General features: G+C 45.7%; 3 protein-coding genes, 1 non-coding gene and 1 pseudogene across 4 annotated transcripts; 4 read left to right on the top strand and 1 right to left on the bottom strand.

Moving 5' to 3' along the window:
• Window positions 1-8,861: 8,861 nt before the first annotated feature.
• Window positions 8,862-9,954, bottom strand: LOC147976116 (uncharacterized; annotated as a pseudogene).
• Window positions 9,955-10,068: 114 nt separating this feature from the next.
• On the top strand, window positions 10,069-13,985 carry ATERDJ3A (DNAJ heat shock N-terminal domain-containing protein). The gene is made up of 7 exons (XM_048715536.2): window positions 10,069-10,339; window positions 10,716-10,771; window positions 10,874-10,947; window positions 11,736-12,259; window positions 12,345-12,686; window positions 13,024-13,383; window positions 13,508-13,985. Exons 1-7 carry the CDS (start codon window positions 10,247-10,249, stop codon window positions 13,787-13,789), a joined length of 1,731 nt encoding a protein of 576 aa, XP_048571493.2. The 5' UTR covers window positions 10,069-10,246; the 3' UTR covers window positions 13,790-13,985.
• A 140-nt stretch (window positions 13,986-14,125) lies between these two features.
• Window positions 14,126-15,464, top strand: LOC125552068 (uncharacterized). Its single transcript, XM_048715532.1, has 2 exons — window positions 14,126-14,320; window positions 14,657-15,464. Exons 1-2 carry the CDS (start codon window positions 14,270-14,272, stop codon window positions 15,314-15,316), a joined length of 711 nt encoding a protein of 236 aa, XP_048571489.1. The 5' UTR covers window positions 14,126-14,269; the 3' UTR covers window positions 15,317-15,464.
• Window positions 15,465-15,491: 27 nt separating this feature from the next.
• Window positions 15,492-15,563, top strand: TRNAH-GUG (transfer RNA histidin (anticodon GUG)). The gene has a single exon. It is a non-coding gene; the product is annotated as a tRNA-His (tRNA).
• A 41-nt stretch (window positions 15,564-15,604) lies between these two features.
• On the top strand, window positions 15,605-19,528 carry APTX (APRATAXIN-like protein). Its single transcript, XM_048715530.2, has 6 exons — window positions 15,605-15,831; window positions 15,927-16,072; window positions 16,478-17,433; window positions 17,934-18,633; window positions 18,718-18,888; window positions 18,993-19,528. Exons 1-6 carry the CDS (start codon window positions 15,774-15,776, stop codon window positions 19,326-19,328), a joined length of 2,367 nt encoding a protein of 788 aa, XP_048571487.2. The 5' UTR covers window positions 15,605-15,773; the 3' UTR covers window positions 19,329-19,528.
• Window positions 19,529-20,338: the final 810 nt, after the last annotated feature.

Below are 20,338 nucleotides of genomic sequence, written 5' to 3'. Positions count from 1 at the left end.
AATTCCATCACAACTAGATGTAGGCTTTTACCTTCATTGAAGGGGCCGAACTAGTATAAACTCTCTTGCGTCCCTGTGTCCGCTTTAACCCCTTCAAGCTAACCCGTCGCGATGGCTCCACGACTAAGTCCTTTCTCTAGGACATCCGCCGTGACAAAACCACGACAGCTAGAGAGGCGATTCATGTCAAAAAAGTTGCCTGCTACCTCTTGAGCACTTGCGTTGGTTTTCCCTTGAAGATGAAAGGGTGGTGCAGCAAAGTAGCGTAAGTATTTCCCTCAGTTTTTGAGAACCAAGGTATCAATCTAGTAGGAGGCTACGCGCGAGTCCCTTGCACCTACACAAAACAAAAAGAATCCTCGCAACCAACGCGATAAGGGGTTGTCAATCCCTACATGGTCACTTACGAGAGTCGGATCCGATAGATATGATAAGATAATATTTTTGGTATTTTTATGATAAAGATGCAAAGTAAAATAAAAGCAATGAAAATAACTAAGTATTGGAAGATTTAATATGATGAAGATAGACCCGGGGGCCATAGGTTTCACTAGTGGCTTCTCTCAAGAGCATAGGCATTTTACAGTGGGTGAACGAATTACTGTTGAGCAATTGACAGAATTGAGCATAGTTATGAGAATATCTAGGTATGATCATGTATATAGGCATCACGTCCAAGACAAGTAGACCGGCTCCTGCCTGCATCTACTACTATTACTCCACAAATCGACCGCTATCCAGCATGCATCTAGAGTATTAAGTTCATAAGAATAGAGTAACGCCTTAAGCAAGATGACATGATGTAGAGGGATATAAACTCATGCAATATGATGAAAACCCCATCTTGTTATCCTTGATGGCAACAATACAATACGTGCCTTGCTGCCCCTACTGTCACTGGGAAAGGACACCGCAAGATTGAACCCAAAGCTAAGCACTTCTCCCATTGCAAGAAAGATCAATCTAGTAGGCCAAACCAAACTGATAATTCGAAGAGACTTGCAAAGATAACCAATCATACCTAAAAGAATTCAGAGAAGATTCAAATATTGTTCATAGATAAACTTGATCATAAACCCACAATTCATTGGTCTCAACAAACACACCGCAAAAGAAGATTACATCGAATAGATCTCCACAAGAGAGGGGGAGAACTTTGTATTGAGATCCAAAAAGAGAGAAGAAGCCATCTAGCTAATAACTATGGACCCGAAGGTCTGAGGTAAACTACTCACGCTTCATCGGAGATGCTATGGTGTTGATGTAGAAGCCCTCCGCGATTGATGCCCCCTCCGTGGAGCTCCGGAACATGCCTCAAGATGGGATCTCGTGGATACAGAAAGTTACGGTGGTGGAATTAGGGTTTTGGCTCCATATCTGATCGTTTGGGGGTACGTAGGTATATATAGGAGGAAGAGGTACGTCGGTGGAGCAACAGGGGCCCACGAGGGTGGAGGGCGCGCCTGGGGGGGTAGGCGCGCCCCCTACCTCGTGGCCTCCCTGTTGGTTGCTTGACGTAGGGTCCAAGTCTCCTGGGTCTTGTTCGTTCCAAAAATCACGTTCCCGGAGGTTTCATTCCGTTTGGACTCCGTTTGGTATTCCTTTTCTTCGAAACCCTAAAATAGGCAAAAAAAACAACAATTCTGGGCTGGGCCTCCGGTTAATAGGTTAGTCCCAAAAATAATATACAAGTGGATAATAAAGCCCAATAATGTCCAAAACAGAAGATAATATAGCATGGAGCAATAAAAAATTATAGATACGTTGGAGACGCATCAAGCATCCCCAAGCTTAATTCCTGCTCGTCCTCGAGTAGGTAAATGATAAAAACAGAATTTTTGATGTGGAATGCTACTTGGCATATTTTCAATGTAATTCTTCTTAATTGTGGTATGAATATTCAGATCTGAAAGATTCAAGACAAAAGTTCAATATTGACATAAAAATAATAATACTTCAAGCATACTAACTAAGCAATTATGTCTTTTCAAAATAACATGGCCAAAGAAAGTTATCCCTACAAAATCATATAGTCTGGCTATGCTCTATCTTCACCACACAAAGTATTTAAATCATGCACAACCCCGATGACAAGCCAAGCAATTATTTCATACTTTTGGTGTTCTCAAACTTTTTCAATCTTCACGCAATACATGAGTGTGAGCCATGGACATAGCACTTAGGTGGAATAGAATGGTGGTTGTGGAGAAGACAAAAAGGGAGAAGATAGTCTCACATCAATAGGCGTATCGACGGGCTATGGAGATGCCCATCAATAGATATCAATGTGAGTGAGTAGGGATTGCCATGCAACGGATGCACTAGAGCTATAAGTATATGAAAGCTCAAAAAGAAGCTAAGTGGGTGTGCATCCAACTTGCTTGCTCACGAAGACCTAGGGCATTTTGAGGAAGCCCATCATTGGAATATCCAAGCCAAGTTCTATAATGAAAAATTCCCACTAGTATATGAAAGTGATAACAAAGGAGACTCTCTATCATGAAGATCATGGTGCTACTTTGAAGCACAAGTGTGGTAAAAGGATAGTAGCATTGTCCCTTCTCTCTTTTTCTCTCATTTTTTGTTTGGGCCTTCTACTTTTTTATGGTCTCTTTTTTTATTTATTTTTATTTTTTGTCCGGAGTCTCATCCCGACTTGTGGGGGAATCATAGTCTCCATCATCCTTTCCTCACTGGGACAATGCTCTAATAATGATGATCATCACACTTTTATTTTCTTACAACTCAAGAATTACAACTCGATACTTAGAACAAGATATGACTCTATATGAATGCCTCCGACGGTGTACTGGGATATGCAATGACTCATGAGTGACATGTATGAAAGAATTATGAACGGTGGTTTTCCACAAATACAATGTCAACTACATGATCATGCAAAGCAATATGACAATGATGGAGCGTGTCATAATAAACGGAACGGTGGAAAGTTGCATGGCAATATATCTCGGAATGGCTATGGAAATGCCATGATAGGTAGGTATGGTGGCTTTTTTGAGGAAGGTATATGGTGGGTGTATGATACTGGCGAAATGTGCGCGGTATTAGAGAGGCTAGCAATGGTGGAAGGGTGAGAGTGCGTATGATCCATGGACTCAACATTAGTCATAAAGAACTCATATACTTATTGCAAAAATCTACAAGTTATCAAAGCAAAGTATTACGCGCATGCTCCTAGGGGGATAGATTGGTAGGAAAAGACCATCGCTCGTCCCCGACCGCCACTCATAAGGAAGACAATCAATAAATAAATCATGCTCCGACTTCATCACATAACGGTTCACCATACGTGCATGCTACGGGAATCACAAACTTTAACACAAGTATTTCTCAAATTCACAACTACTCAACTAGCATGACTCTAATATCACCATCTCCATATCTCAAAACAATTATCAAGCATCAAACTTCTCATAGTATTCAACACACTCATAGGAGAATTTTATTATTAATGTTGTATACCTAGCATATTAGGATTATTTAAGAAATTTACCATGCTATTTAAGACTCTCAAAATAATCTGAGTGAAGCATGAGAGATCAATACTTTCTATAAAACAAATCCACCACCGTGCTCTAAAAGATATAAGTGAAGTACTAGAGCAAAACTGTATAACTCAAAAGATATAAGTGAAGCACATAGAGTATTCTAATAATTTCCGAATCATGTATGTCTCTCTCAAAAGGTGTGTACAGCAAAGATGATTGTGGTAAACTAAAAAATAAAGACTCAAATCATACAAGACGCTCCAAGCAAAACACATATCATGTGGTGAATAAAAATATAGCTCCAAGTAAAGTTACCGATAGAAGTAGACTAAAGAGGGGATGCCTTCCGGGGCATCCCCAAGCTTTGGCTTTTAGGTGTCCTTAGATTATCTTGGGAGATGCCATGGGAATCCCCAAGCTTAGGCTCTTGCCACTCCTTGTTCCATAATCCATCAAATCCTTACCCAAAACTTGAAAACTTCACAACACAAAACTTAAAGTAGAAAATCTCGTGAGCTCCGTTAGCGAAAGAAAACAAAAGACCACTTCAAGGTACTGTAATGAACTCTTTATTTATATTGGTGTTAAACCTACTGTATTCCAACTTCTCTATGGTTTATAAACTATTTTACTAGCCATAGATTCATCAAAATAAGCAAACAACACACGAAGAACAGAATCTGTTAAAAATAGAACAGTCTGTAGTAATATGTAGCTAGCGCAAGATCTGGAACCCCAAAAATTCTAAAATAAATTGCTGGACGTGAGGAATTTATCTATTAATCATCTGCAAAAATAATTAACTAAATATCACTTTCCAAATAAAAATGGCAGCAGTTCTCGTGAGCGCTAAAGTTTCTGTTTTTTACAGCAAGATTTAACAAGACTTTCCCCAAGTCTTCCCAACGGTTCTACTTGGCACAAACATTAATTAAAAAAAAACACAACCAAAATGGAGGCTAGATAAATTATTTATTGAATAACAGGAAGGGAAAATATTGGGTTATCTCCCAACAAGCGCTTTTCTTTAAAGCCTTATAGCTAGGCATAATATTTCAATGATGCTCACATGAAAGACAAGAATTGAAGCACAAAGAGAGCATCATAAAACACGTGACAAACACATTTAAGTATAACATACTTCCTATGCATAGGCATCTTATAGGCAAACAAATTATCAAGGCAAGCAAAAACTAGCATATGCAAGGAAGCGGAAAGAGACAATAGCAATCTCAACATAATGAGATATAATTTAGTAACATGAAAATTTCTACCACCATATTTTCCTCTCTCATAATAATTATATGTGGGATCATAAGAAAATTCAACAAAATAGCTATTACATAAAATATTTTCAATACGATCCACATGCATGCAAAGTTGACACTCTTCCAAAATAGTGGGATTAACATTAACTAAAGTCATGACCTCTTCAAACCCACTTTTATCAAAAACTTCATAAGATTGAACATTATCCAAATATGTGGGATCTAAAGTTGACAGTCTTCCAAACCCACTTTCAGTAGTATTGCAAACACTATTATCAATCTCATATTCGTCATGGGAGTAAATAAATTTTCAAGATCAAAAGAAGAATCACCCCAATCATGATCATTACAACAAGTAGTAGACATAGCAGAACTAGCATCCCCAAGCTTAGGCTTTTGCATATTATTAGCACAATTGACATCAAGAGAATTCATAGTAAAATCGTTGTAATCATGCTTTTTATTCAAAGATCTATCATGAATCACTCCATAAAGTACTGCATCACAATTTTCAGATTCATGAATTTCAAGCAAAACTTCATAAAGATAATCTAGTGCACAAAACTCACTAGCAATTGGTTCATCATAATTGGATCTCTTAAAAATATTAGCAAGCGGATGAGGATCCATAGATCTTAGGTTCTCTGTTTAGTAATAAATAAACAACTATTCCAACCACACGAGCAAATGAGCCAAGTAAGACATCAAAGCAAATGGGGAAGAGGCAAACGGAAAAGAGGGGGCGAATAAAACGGCAAAGGTGAAGTGGGGGAGAGGAAAACGAGAGACAAATGGCAAATAATGTAATGCGGGAGATAAGGGTTTGTGATGGGTACTTGGTATGTTGAATTTTGCGTAGACATCCCCGGCAACGGCGCCAGAAATCCTTCTTGCTACCTCTTGAGCACTTGCGTTGGTTTTCCCTTGAAGAGGAAAGGGTGGTGCAGCAAAGTAGCGTAAGTAATTCCCTTAGTTTTTGAGAACCAAGGTATCAATCCAGTAGGAGGCTATGCGCGAGTCCCTCGCACCTACACAAAACAAATAAATCCTCGCAACCAACGCGATAAGGGGTTGTCAATCCGTACACGGTCACTTACGAGAGTGAGATCTGATAGATATGATAAGATAATTTTTTTGGTATTTTTATGATAAAGATGCAAAGTAAAATAAAAGCAATGAAAATAACTAAGTATTGGAAGATTTAATATGATGAAGATAGACCCGGGGGCCATAGGTTTCACTAGTGGCTTCTCTCAAGAGCATAGGTATTTTACGGTGGGTGAACGAATTACTGTTGAGCAATTGACAGAATTGAGCATAGGTATGAGAATATCTAGGTATGATCATGTATATAGGCATCACGTCCAAGACAAGTAGACCGACTCCTGCCTGCATCTACTACTATTACTCCACACATCGACCGCTATCCAGCAAGCATATAGAGTATTAAGTTCATAAGAATAGAGTAACGCCTTAAGCAAGATGACATGATGTAGAGGGATAAATTCATGCAATATGATGAAAACCCCATCTTGTTATCCTCGATGGCAACAATACTATACATGCCTTGCTGCCCCTACTGTCACTGGGAAAGTACACCGCAAGATTGAACCCAAAGCTAAGCACTTCTCCCATTGCAAGAAAGATCAATCTAGTAGGCCAAACCAAACTGATAATTTGAAGAGACTTGCAAAGATAACCAATCATACATAAAAGAATTCAGAGAAGATTCAAATATTGTTCATAGATAAACTTGATCATAAACCCACAATTCATCGGTCTCAACAAACACACCGCAAAAGAAGATTACATCGAATATATCTCCACAAGAGAGGGGGAGAACTTTGTATTGAGATCCAAAAAGAGAGAATAAGCCATCTAGCTAATAACTATGGACCCGAAGGTCTGAGGTAAACTACCCACACTTCATCGGAGAGGCTATGGTGTTGATGTAGAAGCCCTCCGTGATCGATGCCCCCTCTGGCGGAGCTCCGGAACAGGCCTCAAGATGGGATCTCGTGGATACAGAAAGTTACGGCAGTGGAATTAGGGTTTTGGCTCCGTATCTGATCATTTGGGGGTACGTAGGTATATATAGGAGGAAGAGGTACGTCGGTGGAGCAACAGGGGGCCCACGAGGGTGGAGGGCGCGCCTGGGGGGGGGGGGGTAGGCGCGCCCCCTACCTCGTGGCCTCCCTGTTGGTTGCTTGACATAGGGTCCAAATCTCCTGGGTCTTGTTCGTTCCAAAAATCACGTTCCCGAAGGTTTCATTCCATTTGGTATTCCTTTTCTTTGAAACCCTAAAATAGGCAAAAAAAACAGCAATTCTGGGCTGGGCCTCCGGTTAATAGGTTAGTCCCAAAAATAATATACAAGTGGATAATAAAGCCCAATAATGTCCAAAACAGAAGATAATATAGCATGGAGCAATCAAAAATTATAGATACGTTGGAGACGTATCACTGCCCTAACCTCGTCAGTGGTGAAAGGGACCGAAAGGGAAGCGGGAAGAGGACCTGTGTCGGGATACAGGGCGGAGAGAGAGAAAGTCCAATTGCAGGCGGCAGTGGTGCCGAGGAGAGCCTTGTAGTAGTCTCGGAGAGCAGACGCTTTGTCGGAGTGAGAGGAGGTCTCATGACCATCCACGCAGAGGACAGAGATGCAATTTCGACGAAAACGGGCAGAAGCAGAGGCATGAAAAAAAACCGTGTTCTCGTCGCCTTCCAAGGCATAGCGAAACTTAGCCCGGAGCTTCCAATAGACGACACGTTATTTGACAGAGGCATGCAGAGCGTTGACCGTAAGAGTGCGAAGGAGGATTTCCAACGGGGAGAGATGGCGGAGCTCCTCAATCTGATCAAGGATGTCAATAAGCACGTGGCAGTCCTGCTCTCGCTGAGCCGCCGGAGCGACCCGTCGAGTCCAACATTTGCAGCTAAGGCGGCACTGCCGTAGACGGGCCACGAGTTGAGCAGTGGCGTCAGGGCAAAACGTCGAGGTCCAAGCGGTGCACATGGTGGCACGAAAAGACGGATGAAGGGTCCAACATTTCTCAAACTAAAAAATACGAGTTCTGGATGCCGTGGAGGAGATGGTGGCGACAGGGGGGCATGATCAGAGGTGGAACGGGTGAAAGAATCAAGCGTGGAGGTGGGGAACCGAGAGTCCCAAGCAACCTTGACAAGGACTCGGTCGAGGCGCGCAAGGATGGGGGAGTTTTGGCGGTTAGACTAGGTAAATTGGCGGTCACGAAGGGGGAGGTCGATGAGTGCAAGGTCACTAATGAAGTCATTAAACCACATGGCCTCGGTCCGAGAAAAACTATCGTTACTATGATCCTCCGGAGATCGGATGAGGTTGAAATCCCCCACAATGGCCCAAGGGATAGAGCTGGGATGGGCATGCCCGGCAAGCTCAAGGAGGAACGCCACCTTAGCGGCGCAGTCACATGGCGCATAGACATTGGTGATCCTCACCATCGAGTTGTCGTGGCAAGCCGAGAGGTCGACCGAGAGGGCATGCGAAATGGAGAGATGGTGGATAAGAGAAAAAGTTGGCATTCCAGGCAGAACAAATTCCTCTGGAAGTACCTGTGGAATCGATGGCGAGGAACGTACGAAGAGAGGGGGCAAGAATGAGTCAGTTTTGTAGGGAGGCGGGTGCTCTAGTTTCGTTTCTTGGATCGCGAGGAAGGTAGGCTGCATGGCCTCGATGTTAGCGCGGACGTTGATACATTTGCGTGACTCACCCAACCCACGGACGTTCCAAGTACACACAGAGAAAAGAGCGCTCATGATGGGGCTGGAAAGCACCAAAGGAAGGGGAAAAGCAGGAAGTAATAAGCAACAGGGTTGTTTAGAGGCACTAGCGGGCCTAAGGCCATTACACACCCCACGGGAGGAAAGGAAAAAGAGAAAAAAGGATAAGACGCTCCAACAGCCATGCAAGGCCCACGGACAGGAGCATCGATACAACCCTGGCAAACTAACATAAGGAAGAGGGAGGGGGAACAAACAGCAGCCCCAACTAGCAACGAGACCGACATGAGCCAGCACACACGGGGCCCCACAGGATGCATGCAACTCATTCGGAGTCGTATGCCACCTCAGCGCGTGCCCCAGCGACCAGCGCATCCAAGTCGACGCCGCACGGCTCACCCAGAGCCATGAGCTGGCACAGAGAGAGGGGAGCCAGCGCACCATCATCGATCCCAATGCCAGCGGCCCGCACCGCAGCACGGAGGCGGGGCGAACCCTTGGAGGTGTCGAAGCGCGCCGCCTTGACAGCCTTGGCCCCGTCGATCATCTTGACGTAGTTCGCCGGTTCCTTTCCGGCGAGGCGGGAGCTCCGGCGGCCAGTGTGGTCCGTGTACACCACCCTCTTGCACCTGCCACGACGCTTGAGGGAGGCGTGCTCGTGGTCATCATCGGCAAGCTCGGAGGGTACGTAGCATCACCGGGAAGGGGAGAAGCATGGGAACGTCGTCGTCCGAGGAAGGGTTGGTGGTGGAGGAGTCCCCCTCCTCCTGAAGTAGGGGAGTCGCCGGCGAAAAGATGGCGCACCAGCGAGGGGGGAAAGGCTCGAAGAGCAGCCTGGACATGCGTAGAGCAAGGTCACGGCGAAAGGCGGCCATGGCCGCGCTCTGTCGTGCACCGGGGAGGTCGTCAAGGGGAGGAGGTGCGTCTTGGTGTGGCCCGATGGAGAGGGAGTCGAAGCCACGCAGGCTGAGTATGTCGGTGTCGTCCATGCCGGTGGAGCGAGGCCCCGGCGGCGAACGGGGAGGGGAGGCGCCCCCGTTCCCCTCAAAGTGGAAGGAGGAGACGGAGGAACCATCCTCCTCGATGGACCCAAAGCGGATGCGGCGGATGGTCACCTTCGTGGGGAGGTCGTCGTCGAAGTTGCGGACGAGGAAGGCATAGGGGACGTCGTCCTCATGCTCTAGGCGGATGACGAGCCGCACGGCGGAGAAGTCGATCTCGTTGAGGCAGAGGCGGTCGATGCAATAGACATTGTCGACAGAGTGTTAGGCGTTGCGGATCCCCCCTCATGCCAATGCATGAGAGTGTTTAGATAATTAAAGTAGTGAACGCTCTTATATTAATTTATGAAGGGAGTATATCTTAAAAAAGTGTAAGATGTTCCCTATCCTACGTGGCACTTGGTTCGAGTCTAACATTGGGGTCGCCACGCAGACGGGATCGAAAGCTGTCACCCCATTGGTCGAATTCGCTGGAGGACGCCTCCGCGCGCCACGTGCACTCGGTCGCGAAACATCTCGAGTTCTCGACCCCCACTTCTCCATAATCGGCGGCACTCCCCGATGGCTACAACTCTCTTTCCTCCCCCGCTTCCCTCCAAATCGAACCAAAATTCAACCCGAGGAATCCCTAAAGAAGCGAGCCTGACCGATAATCCTAGCCCAGAAAGCTCAGCGCCGAGAAGCGAAACCCGAATCGAAGCAGTGCGCGATGGGGATCCCAATCCGATCTCTCCTCGTCGCCTCTCTCGTCCTCAGTTCGATCGCCCTGCATGTCGCGGCCAAAACCTTGGATCCCTACAAGGTGAGTGATTGCGTAAATTTTTCGCGTGATTTGGGGCTGTATGGCTAATGTGATTCCGGGCTGTTGATAAATTCAATGTGAACTAAACGCACCATGAGCTGTAGCGATGTGTATGAGTGCTTTTCTAGAGCAATTCAGAGGCTAAAACCCGATAGTGTGCCATGGCGAACCTTAATTTTGTTAATCAGTTGCCGTTACCAAAGGTAGAGGGACTGAAAGTGATAAAAGTGTGCTTCCATTTGAGAAGTTTTGCACTTAATAGGCGTCCAGATGCTTGTGAACTCTGACATCCCCTCTGAACATCAAGGTGTTAAGAAGGCGTTGTTAACACACTATTGGTATATCTTAACATCATCCCTTGTTTTTCTGGTTGCAGGTTCTTGGGGTTGACAAGAATGCCAGTCAAAGGGATATTAAGAAAGCTTTTCACAAGTATGTTTTCAGTTTTTCGATTTTAGGAAAACATATTGTGATTTTGTTTTAACCGTCATAGCTTAGCATCCAATTTTTATTTCTATTTTCTGTTGTCCACAGGCTTTCACTAAAATATCATCCTGACAAGAATAAAGAGAAGGGTGCACAGCAGAAATTTGAAGAGATAAATAATGGTAAGACGCCCAACTATGTCTGTAACAAAAAGTACTGGTATTAAATATTAATGCCTCGGTTCATTTGGCATTTTGGACATACTGACTGTTTATTTGAAGAGATAGTTCATTGACACCAATCAAGCTTCCACCAAATATACAATTTCGATTCTTCCTTTTCCATATTTTCATGTTGGTTAAAGACCCTGCGTTGATTTTTCTTGGGTTTGAAATGTGTTAGGTCTTACCTGTGGCAGCCTTATTTCAGTTATCTCCAGGCACACTTTGAGTGATGCATGTTTTTTTTTTTGATAAAGAGAGCTCCCTCTCCTATTTCTATTAAGAGAAACCACATTCTCTTAGTTACAGCTACTAGTAGAGCTAAACAGCAATAGAAAACGATGACGCATGACCTAAAGGAGCAAGATGAGATACACCTATCAACCCCAAAAGATCATAAGGGGCTATATCGGCAAAACTACCGATAACCCACAAAGCCAACAGACTCCAACTCCATCATCCTGGGAGTCTACAAGCCAGATCTCCAGGAGATGGTGTAGACAGCGATGCATGTTGCCTCTTGAGCTTTTCAGGGTGTACGAAATTTTGTACCTACTCATGTTCTTGTCTGTATTTATTTTACCTTTGTTTCTCTTTGCAATTGATTTATCAGTCCACCAAGGATTCTGTAACTCCTGTTAGTGAATTGTTTTTCATTCCGTGGTTAAGAAGATGCGATAATCGAACTATGAGCGCGTCCTTTACTGTAACTCTGATTTTTCTAATGTGCATTGGTGTCACGTTTGCAGCACATGAGATTTTGTCAGATGAAGAGAAGAGGAAAACCTATGATCTCTACGGTGATGAGAAGGGTAACCCAGGTATGGGTGCTGGAAATTTTGGGAGCCATGACTTCACTGGTGGTGGCCCCAGGACTACCTATTTCTCATCGGGTGATGGATGGCAGACAATGGGTGGTCAGGGAAATTCAAAAACATTCTCCTTCTCGTTTGGTGGCAACCCTGGGGCTGGCGGGGGAAATCCGTTTGGCTTTGATCTTGGTGATGTTTTCTCAAACATGTTTTCTGGTGGATCAATGGGTGGTAACCAGCATGGTGGGTTTGCTGGTTCTGGTAAACCCAGTGCCAGAACTTCCAGTCAGCATAAAAACCCTGTCACTATTCAGGAGGTTACGATGCAAACATTCAACAAAGAAATAGCTGACCAAGGAATAACTTGGCTTCTGCTATTCTATACACAACAAGCAAAAGGTCAATTTGTGCTTGAAAGTGTTCTGGAGGATGTGGCTCGTTCATTGGATGGTGCAGTGAGGGTAAGCTGATTAAATTTATGTAATGCTGGTCCTTCACAGTTAACATAGAGCAAGAAAAGTTTATACAGTGATTCTGTTGATGCAGGCTGGCAAGGTAAATTGTGATATTGAAAAGGCCCTTTGCAAGAAAAACGGGGTTTCAGTAGGTAAATCGGCTCGTCTCTTCATTTATTCGTACAGCACTGCAGAGAAAGGGTCTTTGCATGAGTACTCTGGAGATAGTGATGCTAAGAGCCTGAAGACATTCTGTCAAGAACACCTGCCGAGATTCTCCAGACGGGTCGACATTAACCAATTCAATTTCCCTTCCAATGCCTTCCCAAACCTTCCTGAAGTGCTTTTGCTGTCAACAAAGAAGGACACACCAACGATGTGGCGAGCAGTCAGTGGGATGTTCCACAGTCGTTTGACATTCTATGATGCAGAGGTAAGAATTGTACCTTGTCATCACTGCTTTGTTTGAGAAAATTAGGTCAGCACTGGCGCTGGTCATCCGCTTTTCGTGTGTAGGCTTGGTACATACTGTACTGGCATCGTGCGTTATAGATAGTCTGTTTTTTTTAAGCAATGGTTATAGGGATTAATTTACTTCTACATTGAGGCATCGCAGATATTTCTTGCACCTAAAGAGGCTAGTGATAGCTGTGTTGTATCTTTGATCTTACAGTAACATTTTCTAGATTAGCCATGTCAGCTAACAATTACTTAAATATTAAGGACCAGGAGCATTAATATACTATAACCTTTTTGTTTTCCTTGTTAAGGTTAAGGATGTTTCCCTTCCACTGCTCAAACGCCTTGGCGTGAAGAACGTTCCAGCGCTCGTTGGTCGAACAGTTAACGGTGAGGTGCAACTTCTGAAGGATGGTATTTCAGTGAAAGATCTCCGATCTGGCATCAAAGAATTGAAGACCCTGCTAGAAAGTTTTGAGAAGAAGAACAAGAAGCTAGCATCGGAACAAGCTAAGAAACATGCCAAGGCAAGTGAACCGAAGGAAAACAAAATCCCTCTCCTCAGCGCCTCCAATTTCGAGGAAACCTGTGGAGAGAAGGCTCCAGTATGCATCATTGGTGTTTTCAAGTCCAACAAAGCCAAGGAAAAGCTGGAGAGCATCCTGTCTGAGGTTTGTTTCCCCCTTAAAGCCAATTTGTCGACATGTGGAAGTATCAAACTGTTTGTTCTTCCTGCCTAGCCACATTATGTAGCTTCTAACGCATGTCTTGTCGCCTCGTGTTTTCTGCATCCAGATATCTCAGAAGACTCTGATCAGGGGGCAGAGCTACAGCTCTGGAAACGCAATCACCTACGCCTTGTTGGACGGCAACAAACAATCTGCGTTCCTGTCCTCGTTCGACAAGTCCGGATACAAGTCGTCCGATAAGCTCCTGCTCGCGTACAAGCCTCGACGGGGGAGGTTCGCTGTGTATAAGGGTGAGGTGTCAATGGAAGAAGCTGAAAGGTTTGTGGTTTCCGTCCTGAATGGAGACGTGCAGTTGTCAGCAACCGGACAGAAGCCAGTTCTTAGGTAGAAGAAGGCTAGGGTTGCAACTCGCAAGCATTGTTTTCTCGAAATGGTTGCAAGTAATTTAGTCTTTAGGGGATGTAGTGTGTGTGATCTGGGAGGGCCTGTACATAGTTGAATCAATCAAGAGAGTAAAATGTAAAACTGTCGACTCAGATTTGTGGACTGGGATACGGGAATACATACTGACATGTTACCTTGCATACATGTACATATTTCTCTGGCTTTTCTTGTTGAGGGAAATTTCTCTGTTTTTTTTTTGAAATTCTCTGGCTTTGTTTAGTAGAACATCCTGTGGCCATAAGTACGGACCGCGTGTTCACTACAATACTAGTACTAGAAAACAGCGTACCGTTAGCACCAACAAATCGGCCCGGCCCAACAAGCTGTCTGATGTAAGCAGTCGTCCCCCTACGGGATGGCCTCACAAATTCTATCTCTTCTGGCCTAGAGCACAAAATGCAGTGGCCGAGCGGGTGAGAAGAAGATGGCTGCCACCAGCCTCAGTTCCTCTCCCTCCAAGGTTGCCACTGCCAAAGTAAGCTCCCTCACCCCTCTTCATCTTCTTCCTTCCCCTCCTCGAGTTGCTAGGAATCGTGTCGTCGTTTGAATTATAACGGAAGATATGCCGGCCATGCCTTTTGTTGTAACGAGTTTAGTGCACGAGGAGATTGAAATTCTGCTGCTCAGTTCAGTTCATATCTTGAATGCTAACGCTATCATCCAATTTAGGCATGAATTATCTTGACAAGTTCCCAGCTAGTTGTTGGAGTATCTAGTTATCTAGAATCACAGCAAAATTTGTTGGCGAAATGAGATAATTTGCTAACTGAATCTTCGGTTCTTGGCGCAACCGGATGTGTATGCACAACAGCTAGGAGGCATCTCCAGATCTTCCCCGTCCTACACCCAGCTCGCCTTCTGCTCCAGGCATGCTTTCCACAAGATAGGAACCGCTGCAGCTCCGCAGAGGCCTCAGAATGAGCTCAAGCACGCAAGACCCTGCGCGACCACGGACAACGATCGGGCGGCGCCGGCGGAGGCACAGGAGGAAAATGCGACCATCAGCGCCGGCGTGAACCCGGTGGCGTCCGGCAACGGCCAGCAGCCGCAGCCGGGCGAGCCGCCGAAGCGGGTGCCGCTGACGGCGCGGGAGCGGCTGCGCGCGGCGCGCGTGCTGGGCAAGTATGCGGAGTCGGGGGCCGGGGCGTCGCCGGCGGACAAGAAGGGCTCGTCGTCGTCGTCGTCCAAGCCGGAGTTCGGGAGCCGGGTGCTGGACGCGCTGCGGGAGACGGACGGCGGCAAGAAGGGCGGGCGGAAGCGGTCGGGGCTGCCGGAGGCGCCGAGCAACCTGCTGGACGACACCAAGCGCGGCATGCCCAAGGACGGGTGGACGTTCGACTGGCTGGCGGCGCTGCCCGTGGGCACGGACGTGCTCATCGTCGCAGCGTCCTTCGGGATCATCACCACCGTCATGTTCGGGACCACGTACCTCGTCTGGAAGCTCGGCGCCATACATTTCAACGAGTACTAGCTTTCTCTACGTGGTTCTGTAACAATAATGCCGTCTATGGTATGATGATGAGGCAGATTTTGAGCACAGGAAAATACACCGTGATTGTACGAATTAAAACCAACGATTTTACTGGAGTATTATAGAAAAGTTCCATAGTGTTAAGTAACTTGTCTGTGTCATGTTGAACACCAAAGTGGCTGTAGTTTAGTGGTGAGAATTCCACGTTGTGGCCGTGGAGACCTGGGCTCGAATCCCAGCAGCCACATCTCACTGTTTTTGTTTTTCTATTTTTTTTCACATAACGATTAACGGCTCTGATTAGCTCTTATGGAGGCACTGACAGCCAGACCCCACACCGTTTGCACGTCGCCCCCCTTCCATCCCCTCTGCCCTCACGCCCTCACCCCACTTCCGCCATAGCCGATTAGCCGCCGGCGAGAGGCCCAGGTTCCTCTCCTCTGGAGTGTCTGCGCGAATGGATCCCGGCGAAGGCGGTTCCCCTGCCGCTCCATCGACTTCCGGAGCAGCCCCAGGTGATTATTGACCTATTTTCCTCGTCTAATCGGTCGAACCAGTGCCACCCATCGACGCTAAAACCCTAGCGCGCCGCTGTCTCTAACCATTGCAGGCGCGGCCGCGGAGATTAAGGAGGACGCTGGGAAGCAGGTGGTGGTGATTCTCATCGGCCCTCCGGGCAGCGGCAAGTCCACGTTCGCCGAGGCCGTCATGGCCGGTGCGGCCGCCGCCGGCCGCCCATGGGCCCGCGTCTGCCAGGTGCGCCCCACGCGCTCCATTCTCTCTACGTGCTAATTTGCTGTGCTGCTGCCATTGCTTTCCGTCTCCGCCCTGAATTTGATGTCTCGAGACAAGCATTCTGTAACGCCTAATGCGGGCTCATCTGATTCGGCTTTAAAAATGCTTATATTTTGAATAATTTGTTACTGGATCAGATGTGTGAAAACTGTAGTTTCAGTCTCATGGTATTAATAATTTTACTTGCCTTGCAAAAATGGCACCGGATAACGTCTCAAAGTTAAAACACCGAAATCTTATTCCATGAATAAGTTGGGGTGATTCGGGCAGTGCAATTTTTACTTGGCTTGAATGTTAATAACCATGTCGTCAACCAAACTCAAGCAATTGTGACAGGATTCTGTGTGGGTCTTTATTGTGTTCTAGGATACAATTGGAAAGGGCAAAGCTGGAACCAAAATACAGTGTTTGAAGGCCGCAGCGGACGCTTTGAAGGAGGGAAAGAGCGTTCTCATTGACCGATGCAACTTGGAACGAGAGCAGCGCTCTGATTTTGTGAAGCTTGGCTGCACCGTACAAGCGGATGTGCATGCTGTTTTCTTGGATCTTCCTGCGAAGGTTTGCATCTCACGCTCGGTTAGCCGGACTAGCCACGAAGGAAATGTGCAGGGCGGAATGGCTGCCATGGTTGTGAACCGCATGCTAAAGAACAAACAGGCACCCTTGCTGACTGAAGGTTTCAGTCGGATCACGTTCTGTACGGATGACGATGACATTAAGAAGGCAGTTGACATGTATAGTGCTTTAGGGCCTTCACATAGTCTTGCTTCAGGAGTATTTGGTCAGAAGAGCAAAGGGCCTGTACAAACTGGTATAATGAAATTTCTCAAGAAGGCAGATACTTCTAGCATCAACAAGTCCAGTGGAACTATGGTTACATCAAGTGAAAGAAAGACAGGGCAACAAAATACAACGTTGAAACAGGAGAACCTTGAAGCTGGTGGCGCCTGTTCAATGCAAGTAGAAAAGAAGTTGGATAACCTGAAGGAAAAAGAAGAACAAAGTAAGGAAAAGGTTTCTTCTGACACCAGTTTGTGCACTCTGGCATTTCCATCGATTTCTACTGCTGACTTCCAGTTTGATCTTGAGAAAGCATCTGAGGTTATAGTAGATGCAGCTACTGATTTCGTGCAGAAGCATGATAATGTAAGACTAGTTCTTGTTGACTTGAGCCAAAAATCAAGAATATTGTCATTAGTCAAGGACAAGGCTGCTAAGAAGAGCTTTGACTCCAGCAGATTTTTCACATTTGTGGGAGACATCACTCAGTTGCACTCCAAAGGAGGTCTTCAATGCAACGTCATTGCTAATGCTGCCAACTGGTAATTATTTTTGTCACTTAAATTCCTATGATGTGCAGGTTCTATCAAATGCAGATATACCTTCAGGTTATTTTTTATAGAGTGAAGTGCACGGTTAGGTCCTTGAACTGTTTCAAGGGTGTCACATAGGTCCTCAAAGTATGAAAATCGCCATCCAGGTCCTCAAAGTATAGTAAGTGTGTCATGCTAGGCAAAATATAGGTCCTCGGACTACTTTAGTGTTGAACTGATTTTGGACCTGGATGACACACTTATTACACTTTAAGGACCTAGACGATGATTTTCATAGTTTGAGGACCTACGTGACACCTGTGAAGTAGTTCAGGGACCTAGAATGCACTTCACTCTGATTTATAAGTATATGTTGGACCTAGAATGCACTTCAGTCTGATCCTTGTTGGGAGTCAAACTGGACCTTTTGTTTTTGTCTATCGCAAGCAAAAATAGTTAGGACCCTCTATCATGGCCCTCGAGATAATATCTGTAATTGTTTCATGCAGGAGGTTAAAACCTGGAGGTGGAGGGGTTAATGCAGCTATATTTAATGCTGCTGGAGAAGCTTTACAGCATGCAACCAAGGAATGTGCTGACACGTTGAGACCTGGTAACTCTATTGCTGTTCCACTTCCATCAACTTCCCCTCTGCATCAACAGGAAGGGGTGACCCATGTCATACATGTGCTCGGACCAAATATGAACCCAATGCGTCCAGATTGTCTGAAGAGTGACTATACCAAAGGGTGTAAGGTTCTTCGTGAGGCATATAATTCACTTTTTGAGAACTTTGCATCCATTGCCCGGAGCTACCCAGGGAAGCAGAATGATGAAACTTCATCAAGGAAGTCAGCATCTGGAGTGATTTCACCTAATGATTCAAAAACGAAGCGAGAGGGCAGCGATGATTCTGAAAGGACCAAAAAGTGTAAGTTGCTTCCATCTATTTTGACTTCAAGTCAACACCATGAGCGCAAAGGGACCAACACACTAAGTTATCATGATAACTCCATGGGTTCATCTGATGCTCCGAACCAAGCAAGAGAGGAAGACAACAAGAAGAATGGTGCCGTCACCAACAAGACTTGGGGATCCTGGGCACAGTCCCTTTATGAGGTTGCCATGCACCCAGAAAAATATAAGAACGCGGATTCTATCCTTGAGATATCTGATGAATTTGTTGTTCTGAAGGACCTCTATCCCAAGGTATTCTGAACTTAAATATATTGCCTCCCCCCTTCATTCCTAGTGCTCTTCTTGACATCTCAGCTAAGCTGTTTATATATGCAGGCCAAAAGGCATGTGTTGGTGATATCTAGGACAGATGGTCTTGATTCTCTAGCAGATGTCAAGAAAGTGCACTTACCACTGCTTAGGAGTTTGCATTCAGCTGGGCTGAAGTGGGCACATAAGTTCCTAGAGGAAGACGCATCTCTGACGTTCAGGCTTGGATATCATTCGGTACTGCTATAACCCAGTGTTTAACTGTTTATTCTCAACTGGTCTCTAAACTTTGTGATGGATGGCATGAGCAAGAGCGATCTTATCTGTCTTGGTTTCTGCAGGTTCCGTCCATGCGGCAGTTGCACCTCCATGTCATAAGCCAGGATTTCAACTCACCCAGCTTGAAAAACAAGAAGCACTGGAACTCCTTCACCAGTGCATTTTTCCTTGATTCTGTCGATGTCATGGACGAGGTTGACCAGCATGGATCCGTGACTATCAGCCCTGACGAGAAGCTTCTCGCAATGGAGCTAAGGTGCCACAGATGCAGGAGCGCCCACCCGAATATTCCGAAGCTCAAAACCCACATCGCGTCCTGCAAGTCCCCCTTCCCCTCCCATTTTCTGAAGAAAGACAAGCTGTTGTCAGCTTCGACGGTGCGTACGGGCTGCAGTTAGAGCGTAGAAGTTAGCAGCACTATCCTTGTAAGCACATTTTACATTTCGTGCTTTTAGAAGGATGGGCCACGTCGAGGTTTATTTTGTATGGCAATGTTACTTGCGCAAACTTATTCCACAGTCAGCTGAGCTTTTTGTAAATGTTCATGTCCTATTTCGCACTTGATATGGTTTGCTATATAGCCATGTCTTCAGACCTTTGGGTTGACCAAACTCACTACCATTGTTAGGGATAGCCAGCAAGGGAAAGAAATATGGAATGGCATAGTGGCGCGTCGGAGCCGTTTACACAAATAGATTCGATTTGTGTACCAGGAAGCGTGTATATAAATGTTGTGCTAATTCAAAAGAAAACAAGGTGAAATCTGCAAGCCACGAAGAACGTAGGAAGATATGTTCATGTAGGTTCAATTCAAAAGAACCAGACAGTTCAGTCAGGATCAGTACGGTACGGAAGTGGTTTATAGTTCCATAATGAGTTAAAAGCATCCCAGGAACCCAATTTGCATGAAATGTGATGATTTAGTTTTAAACTTATAAAATGCAACTCCACCATACCCCAACTTGCATTGGATGTGATGACTTAGTCCCCGGCCTATCACAGTGCGACAAGTGACAGCCAGGTGGTTGGACCGGTCGTTGCCTGCACTTTTGCAAAAAAAAAACACATCCTGTTGTTTGTCTAATTAACCCGCGCTACAGGGGCACCTGAATTAAATCTGTCTCAAGTCCCCTTCGCGTCTGTTCGAGAACACAGGTGCTGTCCTGTCGGGAGATAGGAGTTCACGGGCTGGCGATTGGTGATGGTGACGCCAGCGTCGGGGGGTGTCATCGTCGGTGTGGAGGCGCCTGCATCCGCTCATCTCGTCCGCCCATTCGGCGTCTTCCCTCATGATTACTGTGAGTCGTTTTCCTCCCTCTCCTCTGCTTTGCTCTGTCGCTCGTCGCCCGTCGTTTCCGCCATTCACAACAGCTCTAATCGGTGTGATTCGAGCTCGATTCAAGGCCGT

This window comes from Triticum urartu, chromosome 4A (genome assembly GCF_056163025.1).
Source record: "Triticum urartu cultivar PI428250 chromosome 4A, HENAU_Tu73, whole genome shotgun sequence".
NCBI lineage: Eukaryota > Viridiplantae > Streptophyta > Magnoliopsida > Poales > Poaceae > Triticum > Triticum urartu.
The sequence above is the reverse complement of the archived record's forward strand: the minus strand, read 5'-3'. Positions and strand labels throughout refer to the sequence as shown.

Coding starts and splice junctions, on each gene's coding strand:
- ATERDJ3A (XM_048715536.2), top strand. CDS start 10,247: ATGGGGATCCCAATCCGATCTCTCCTCGTCGCCTCTCTCGTCCTCAGT. Junction 12,687..13,023: donor TGACATTCTATGATGCAGAG/GTAAGAATTGTA, acceptor TTCCTTGTTAAG/GTTAAGGATGTTTCCCTTCC. Junction 13,384..13,507: donor TGGAGAGCATCCTGTCTGAG/GTTTGTTTCCCC, acceptor TTCTGCATCCAG/ATATCTCAGAAGACTCTGAT.
- LOC125552068 (XM_048715532.1), top strand. CDS start 14,270: ATGGCTGCCACCAGCCTCAGTTCCTCTCCCTCCAAGGTTGCCACTGCC. Junction 14,321..14,656: donor CCAAGGTTGCCACTGCCAAA/GTAAGCTCCCTC, acceptor TATGCACAACAG/CTAGGAGGCATCTCCAGATC.
- APTX (XM_048715530.2), top strand. CDS start 15,774: ATGGATCCCGGCGAAGGCGGTTCCCCTGCCGCTCCATCGACTTCCGGA. Junction 15,832..15,926: donor GACTTCCGGAGCAGCCCCAG/GTGATTATTGAC, acceptor TAACCATTGCAG/GCGCGGCCGCGGAGATTAAG. Junction 17,434..17,933: donor ATTGCTAATGCTGCCAACTG/GTAATTATTTTT, acceptor TGTTTCATGCAG/GAGGTTAAAACCTGGAGGTG.